Raw genomic sequence first — 8,615 nt, 5'->3', positions numbered from 1 at the left:
TAGTGCGATCTCAGCTCACTGCAACCTCTGCCCTCTGAGTTCAAGCGATTCTCCTGTCTCAGCCTCCCGACTAGCTGGGATTACAGGCACCTGCCACCGCGCCCAGCTAATTTTTTGTATTTTTAGTAGAGACGGGGTTTCACCTCTTGGCCAGGCTGGTCTTGAACGCCTGACCTCATGATCCACCCACCTCGGCTTCCCAAAGTGCTGGGATTACAGGCGTGAGCCACCACGCCTGGCCTAAAGAACTGGATTTCTAATGGTGAAATCTAAGCAGGAGAGGTGGGATTTGGGTGTAGGATACCTTTCAAATAGCCTTCTACTCCATCTATGAAATAGGCTAGCTTTGGCTCAATAAATTTGCTGTGTAATGATTTTCTAATGAGTTAGGCTGGCTTTCAGCCCCTGGTTATTTCGTTGTAACCAGTTAGGCTTTGCCTCTTGAAGGGCCACCTGGGACTGTCGTGCAGTAGATTTTCTTTTAATGCCCCAGAATCAGGTGCTTTGAATCAAATCTAGCAAGCCACAGGGGCTTTCAGACTTTTAAGATACAATATTCAAAGGTAAGGCAGGCTGTGAAAAGCCCAGCGGTCCCTGGCTGTCCCTGAACGTGACTATTTGCAGGTTGGCTTTGAGAACCCGGTCAGAGCTGCGTTAGGAAAACGGTTCGCGGGAAGCTCCTCAGAGAGTAGAATGAGGAGGTGGATTTTGTGTGAAGGAATACCTTGTGTGGCTCTGGTGGCCAGGAAAGAGCTGGCACAAGCTGAAAGAAGGCCTGTGGCGAAGCGGAGGGGTACCTAAGTCAGGGACCCCCACCTGCCCCCAGGAAGGATGAAAAGGAGGCAAAAATCCTAAAGGGAAAAGCCCTCCAGGCTGTAGGCCAATGAGCGGCGGGAAGGAGGAGTGAGGCTGGGGAACTTCTCCCAGAGCCAGTCAGAGCGGACGGCTGCTGGGAAGCCAATCAGCGCGCTCGAGCCTGCAGCCCCTCTGCAGTAGTTATGCCAGAGCGCCCTGTGTAGAGCGGCGGCGGGCGGGCAGCTGGGCTCGGCTGCCGGGAGCCACCACGCGCGCTCCGCACACTCCTCTCGCACTGCCTTCGCCCGGTCCCCGCGCCGCGGTGCCCCAGTGGCCCCCGCCGCGCGCCACGCCGCGCCCCCGCACCCCGCCGGCTACCGGCCGCACAACCGCCACCGCCCCCTGGCCGCGCGGCTCGCCTCGCCCCGCCCCGTCCCTCCTCGCCCCGCCCCACCCCAGTCAGCCCCGCCCTGCCCCGCGCCGCCAAGCGGTTCCCGCCCTCGCCCAGCGCCCAGGTAGCTGCGAGGAAACTTTTGCAGCGGCTGGGTAGCAGCACGTTTCTTGCTCCTCAGGGCCACTGCCAGGCTTGCCGAGTCCTGGGACTGCTCTCGCTCCGGCTGCCACTCTCCCGCGCTCTCCTAGCTCCCCGCGAAGCAGGATGGCCGGGACCGTGCGCACCGCGTGCTTGGTGGTGGCGATGCTGCTCAGCTTGGACTTCCCGGGACAGGCGCAGCCCCCGCCGCCGCCGCCGGACGCCACCTGTCACCAAGTCCGCTCCTTCTTCCAGAGACTGCAGCCCGGACTCAAGTGGGTGCCCGAAACTCCTGTGCCAGGTGAGGAGGGGTCCTTTGAGCGTTACTAGCGCCCAGCGGGGAGCAAGGCGCGCGTGGTGGCTGTACCCTGAGCGCGCTAGCCCCGCCGGGCTGTGGTCGTGCGCCCTGCAGCTGGGCACTTGGGAGTGGTCGGTGTGCCTGGGGCCTGGCTGGATCTACTGAGGGAGGGAGAGAGGGTGTGTGTGGACGGAGCCCACATCCCCCAGTCTCACGCTGCTGTCAGGGAAGGTGTGAGCGGGAGGAACCGTGGGGATCGCCTTCTCGTGAGCGCCCGTTTTTTGGAAGGGCGAGAAGGTGGGAGCTATTTTCCCGGGTCTCTGAGAACTGGCGCCCCACAGCCGAGCTGGTGCCTCATGAATTTGCTATCCTTGCTCGCACATACGTGTCAGAATTTCAGCCTTAGCTGGACCACAGCTCCAGCCATCCTTTCCCCAACGTGCCCCCCACCCTCCTTTACCCAGCCTGGGTTTCCTAAGCTCACGGGCCCAAGTGCAAGCAAAGTTGAGGACAGATTTCTGAATCCGCAGTGGCGGGTGAAGACACACTGAGGCAAACTTTTGAGTACGAGGATCCCCAAAATGAGGAGACTGAACCTTTTCCTTCAAAACAGCATCCCTTATATAGGTTAGCGAAATCGCTTTAGAACCGGTGCTGCTGGCCCAGGGAGCAGGAGTCCAAAGATATTTAACTCCTCCCCCTCCCAAATTCATCTGCCTTCTTGACAGGCGGGATCCTAAAGGGGAGATGATTTTAGGTGGAGGAAAGTTTCTGAACGCCTGCCTTTTGTTCTGCACAATCAGATCGTGCCGTAACGAGGTATTTTAACATTAGCCGAGGGCTGCCGCTGTCAACAGATGAATATTAATGGCCCTGCGTGATTGACTGTCCAGCGGTTGGGCTCCTAACGCCCGCCTTAGAATCCAATTAGACCAAATTGCTACACTGACAATGCGGACAAGAAGAGTCGGTTTCAAACAGGTTAATTTGTCAGGGGGGCACTGAGAAGAAACGGCCAGTTGTATTCCGTAACCGTGAGACGTTTGTGGCCTCCAGGGTCTCTTCTCAACTCAGGCATCCAGTGAGGCGCGCGTCCCGCGCTTCCGAGGGATCGGGGAGCAGCCCTAGCCAAAACTTGGCTGGTGGCTCTCAACAAGTCATGGAGGCAGGCCCGATGGTTGGACCAAGTTGTGAATGCGGATGCGCGCCCCGTGGGCGCTGCCAGCCAGCGTTCACTGGTAGGAGGTTACCTAGGCAGCCAGCGCGCCCTCAGCCTTTTCTTTAGGTTGATGAAAAGAGCCGAGTGAGCCTGCTGTTTAGTTGCAAAGGTAATTGGTCACCCTTTTTGGTGACTGAAATGCATTTGCGCTTATGTTAAATATTGCTTTGCAGGATTTCGCTCTAAGGGAGGGTCGAACAACCTCATCCCCTGTTAAGTGTTAATAATGTACCACGTGGGCATGTGCAGGAGCTGTAAGGGGCAACCTATGAATCAGTTCCGCAGAACTGAAACAACTGGCGAATATCTCTCCCCTGGAAGTGCCATGGCAATTAGATTGTTAAGGCTAGAGAACATGCTTTTGTTGGTAATGTAAAAATTGGTCCTCACAGGCCCCACAAGATGAATGGGTCCAGGGTTGGGGTTGGGGCCACATTTGGCTGATTCGAAGCCAGGAGGTAAAGGTGGTGCCCCAAAGAAGAAAAAGGCCAGAAGAAAGCACAGATAGTCATTTAGCAAACCCCCTCTACACACACACTCCTGCAGGCACTCGCCCTCCCTTGCTCTCCCCCAGCTCTCTGGCTGCCTGCCTCTTTGCAGCATCTGTATAAAAGTATTGGGAGGGCCCACACACTGTGTGTATGAGATTTGGCCTGGGCTCCTTCCCTCTCTTGAGGCCTAGGGATGGCCATACACTTATAGAGAAGAGGGACTTGTAATAAAGATTTTTCATTTTCCTCTACTATTTCACAAACTCTATAGGAGAAATCACTTTTCAAGGTTTTTCATCATATAAACCCAACATTCCCTGCTTTAGTTCTATTTAACAAAAACAAACACTGTTGAGCATCTTCTACAAGGTAGGCACTGTCCTGACTTACACTGGAGCCAAGCCAAACTTCAAATATGGTGATCCCCATACAGCTACCATTATATATCCTGGATTTTCCGGGGGCAGTGCAGGTTTCTAATACTCTGTCCTGGCATGAAACTGTGTGTCCTGAATTTTAGTGGGACAAATATGGTCACTGTAGATATGGAAAACGTGAAAATCCTAATGTTCGTGTGTGGAAAGAGCTCATCAGTATTTTAGGGAAGAGACAATAATGGCAGACTAAATACAATGGTAAGTGTATAATTTCAAAGTGAATAAGTGTATAATTTGCTGCTGTCGTTCAGTGGTTGGAAATTGAAAGAGAGCTGAAAATTATTTGATAGTTATGAACCATCATGATGACTGCTTGACTTTCCCCCCTCTGCATCCATATTTTAAGCCATGTTCAGTTTGCCTGCTGCACTATATTAACTGCATTAAAGCTTTCTTTGTCCCAGATCAAATGAGATTCAGTCACAGTAAGGAGAAATCCTCAAGAATGTCCTGTTTCACTTAGGGGGAGCATTTGGGATTGACTGCTAACTTCGGCCATTAGCAGAATTGGGTTAGCCTGAATAAGGTACATTTCTTATGCTAATATGGATGAGACTAAATGGCATTTGAGATCAGCCAGCCTAAAAAATAAATCACTGGTGCTGAAGGACTACACTAGACTTCCACAAAGCTGATCTAAAGCCTTACAATCTCATGTTCCCATTTCTTTTGGAGTGTTCAAGTCACAGGATAGCAGTTCTAAATAGCATGTCCCCAAAATCCATAGATCTCTTCATACCCCACTTATTTTTTTAAGGATTTGTAACTTGGAAAGCACCACAGATGGAAACCAGGCGCACAGAGTTAGCATTTGGCAGAAAAATCCATATAACTGACTTTCAGTACAGCTCTTTTGCCCTTATTTAATTTAGAAAAATTCAGAAAAAAACCAATGAGCTCATAAGTCTAGATGTTTATTTTGTTTTGCTTAACCTACCCACAGGCGCAATCAAGAATGGATACAATTTTAGGCAAGGAAAGTGAGCTAGTAATCAGACAATGATGTTTCCAATTGTCTCAAGGGAATGTTACAGAAGTCTGGAAAAAAATTCCTCTAAACAAAAATCAAGTGTAATTCACTTTATGAATGCCATACACCACTTTTGTCGGGGGAGGGGGGTAGCGTAAGGGATGGATGGAAATGAGAAAATCAAACAAACCGTGGTAGTGTTGCAACTCCCAAAAGATTGAGGGATCTTGCCTTGGAAGGCCTTGGAAAGTGCGAGAACCAATCCAGAAGGCCAAATGCCTGTATGGGTAAAAGGCAGTCTTGAACAGCCAAAATTGACTTGGAGTTTCTTGAAATAGATGAAACAACATAAAAATAAAAAGCAACGTGCTTGAAACAAAGAGAGAGTTTGGTATTTGTTGTTGTTGTTTTTACTGTGAGAACTAGCCTCCGTATCTGGGTTGCCAGCTGCAGTTCCCCAATTAGTTTGAAGCAGTTAGCAGTCCTAATGTCCAGAGAGAGAATAATAAGTGAGGTGTGGAAGGGTTTTCTCTCTTCTGAGATTGCACTAGACATTTGGGTGACCAGGTGATTTGTTAAAACTTTGAAACTTTGAACAATACAAAAAACTTTGTATTGTGTGCTAACTTGGAACAGTTAGAGAATTCTTTCAAATGTGGTCTGAATAGTACGCGAATCCTGATACTGATACCAAGCTGTGCTTAGAGGGAGGCATCAATCTGATGGAGGACATGGCTGATGATTGGTGGGGCACCTTGGGCTGAAAGGAGTCAAACACTGCCAACTCCTTGGCAGCCTCTGTAATAGGTGCTGGGGGTGCAGAGAGGAGTGAGACGCAATCCCTTTTGTCAAGGAGCTCACAGTCTAGTGGGGAAGCATACAAGTAAACAGGCTTCCCAGGAAACTTGTAGGATTAAAAAGGGTGAAAAGGGCTAGAAAATACCTCCAGGAAATTGGCTGAAATGGTCACAATAGCCAGCCTGGGCAAGGGAAAATAACTGAAGAGATGAAGTGGGAGATAGGGAGAAGTCTCTTAATCGGGCCGCCATCTTAAAAAGAGTTTCTTAATTCTTGGAGCAAATTCCACTTTGGAAGCATTAGGAAATACAGACATAAGAAGAATTTTGATGGATGCTAAATGACGCAGATGGTGTCAGTTTTGCAATGTGTTTTTTTCTTATGGGCTGGTAGGTTGTATCCAATATTTTGATGCAATATTTTTGAGCATTCTGCTACTTCCATCTTTAGAGTTGCAATGTTTGCTGTTCACTGTAGCCTAGAAAAAGGCGGCTTATTACCGATCTGGGAGAAAAGAGTCCTGGATTTGTCTGGTATGAGACAAGACAGAAAATATGTTTTCTCCCTAAATGACAGCTATCAATGACCACGCCAACTTCAGTGTTTGATGCATATACAAAAGCATGGGTCTTAAGAGTTATCTTATTACTCATTTCTAAGAAAATTGAAGATAATCACTTATAACTTGTGCACACGATACATCATTTGGAAAGAATTTCACTGGGGATCATGTTGCTCAACTGAAAAGTTCTGGCATGCTGAATTTGTACATTTTTTTGTGAATGCTTCCTTTTACTCTGATCTCTAGCTTTTTTTCTACATATGGTTATTTGTATGTTTTAGATTATAAGCCTCTTAAAGGGAAAGCACTGCATTTGAGCAGTTTTGAGCACAAGGCCATACAGCATTTAGTAAATAATTTACAAAAACAGAATTTCTATATCATTATGTATTCCCTATGAACTCTCACATACTTTCTTAAGCCATATGTCATCTTACATATTTTAAAAGCCTAAGTCCAAATTGTTACGATACATTATTGGGGCATGTGGACAAAACTTTTCAGCCTACATATATTTTGGCTGGAGACAGATGCAGGCTTACCTCAGTTAGCTGGCAACTCTTACCATCAGCAGGGCTTATTAAATTTTGAGTACCCAAATAACAAATTGAAATTAGCAGCATTGTTATGACTGGCTTAGTATCATTAACGATCAACAATTATTACAGCACATAAATTGTAGGACATCTCTTAAATCAAGCCCTCTTTAATTTAATGTCAGCTAGACCTTTCTTGCTAAGGTTGATATTACCATATTTGGGAGTTGAGCTATATAACACATGCATGGACCTGTTGAAGTACCTCACAGGTTTTTGTAAACTGGGATCAGAATTCGTGTACAGGCTCAATTCAAGAGCCTATTCCAGGAGCCAATATCTATTCAGTCCTAGCCAATCTTGTAAATGGGTTAGATGTTTTTGGTAATCTACAATCTAAGGGACAGTGTGGGCAGAAAAATCTCCCACTCATCTGCCCATATTTAGCAAATTGTCTGGCTTGAAACAGGATCCCTGGCACTCCATTAGGAAATGAGCATCAGAAAATAGAATCCAAGTTACAGGCCCCAGACTGGCTTTAGAGACAGCATAAAGTAATGGGAATTTACATTCTGAGACATAATGACAGGGAGAATGCTGTTCAAAAATCAAGGTGAAGGTGGGTATATTAGCAGAGAAAATGCGTGTTTTGAAATGCTACGTGTATCGGGGGGGTGGTGGTGAGAATGCTCATTGGAACACTGTAGCCTTACTTGAGTATCTTGTTGAATATACAAAGTAAAGAAGATTTAGTTCTGTACTTCTAATTAGGGCAATTCAAGATCAGTTAGCCAAGTGTTAATTATTAGAAATACTTGTTTGCAATTTAAAAAAATGAATCAAGATTGATTACTAAGAGAGGCATTTTCGCTTTTCCCTCTTTTTGTGTGTAGCTGGACAAAGCCCAGTTTGAGAGTTTGTATTTTTCCTCATGAATAAAAGGAAGTCAATGTTATGACCAAAATGCATTGCTAGTGTTCCGAACAGTTAATTACTTCTAGTAGCTGAAATTGTATTTATATGCTAGATTAGTAAATCTACTAAGCTCTTTGAAGCATACTTAATAGGCTTATATTGATAAATAATTGATAGGAAGGAGATAAAATACAAGTGGAAGTGGCAATAAGAAGTGAAGTCAAAAGCTATTATAAAAGAAACTTCCACCGTCCAGCCACCTGAAAGCTGAAAACTGTACATGTCCCAGTAGAAGTGATGTTTTTGAAAATATTCTGTTTTTCAAAATTTCCACAATGAAGCATATATTTATTCCTTATAAATCCAGGAGAAGGTACAACTTTAGAGTAAAATTTTACATGGTCTTTTTGTCTGCCTTTTGCAACTGAGTTTATTACTGGAAAATTAGAAGTCCCCATTATGGCAACTTTGAAGTTCATGTTTCTAATGATATCTTCCCTACTAGACTGTGATCATCTTGAGGTTAGCGGCTATATCTTATTCATCTTTGTATCCCAGTGTCTAGCACAGTACAGGGTACAAATAATAGGTACTCAATATATATTTACAGACTGAATGAATGAATGGAGTTAGAAATGTATTGCAAACATAAAATTTCCATAAAGCCAATATTTAAGTGTTGATTTATTTTTACCAATATACTAAGGTTTCTAAAAAAGTAACCAGTTTTTTTAGGTCAAAAATTCATTTGTTTTCTATAGGTAAGTGATAAAGGATATTAGTTTAATTCATTTGGCTATACTATAACTCTCTGGAAGAAGTAGACTAGTTAAATCTTATAAGAGGTAAGTATTTTGTGCTGGTTTATAAGGATATTATAAGTAATTTCAAGACAAATTGAAGATATATTATACATGTATGTATAAATGCATATGCTTATCTTTACCTTACAGATCTGTGGTATTTAGTTTTGTGAAAATAATGCAACTTGGTGCCAGTTATGGAAACATACACTGAATGTATGTAAGTTTTTCCTCAGTGTTTGGCATTTCTTACCTAAGG

General features: G+C 45.4%; 1 protein-coding gene across 3 annotated transcripts in view; it reads left to right on the top strand.

Annotated features, from left to right (window-relative positions):
- Positions 1–1,285: 1,285 nt before the first annotated feature.
- GPC3 (glypican 3) overlaps positions 1,286–8,615 on the top strand; it is a 467,577-nt gene continuing 460,247 nt past the window's right edge. Inside the window, exon 1 of one of the 3 annotated variants that reach the window (XM_003272634.4) lies at positions 1,286–1,628. In XM_003272634.4, coding sequence (XP_003272682.1) covers positions 1,454–1,628 — 175 coding nt within the window. In that variant the 5' untranslated portion in view covers positions 1,286–1,453. The remainder of the gene's footprint in view (positions 1,629–8,615) is intronic. The other 2 variants (XM_003272633.4, XM_003272635.4) reach the window with 2 other exon arrangements.

The sequence above is a fragment of the Nomascus leucogenys genome, chromosome X, assembly GCF_006542625.1.
Source record: "Nomascus leucogenys isolate Asia chromosome X, Asia_NLE_v1, whole genome shotgun sequence".
NCBI lineage: Eukaryota > Metazoa > Chordata > Mammalia > Primates > Hylobatidae > Nomascus > Nomascus leucogenys.
This window is presented reverse-complemented; position numbering and strand designations above follow the sequence as displayed.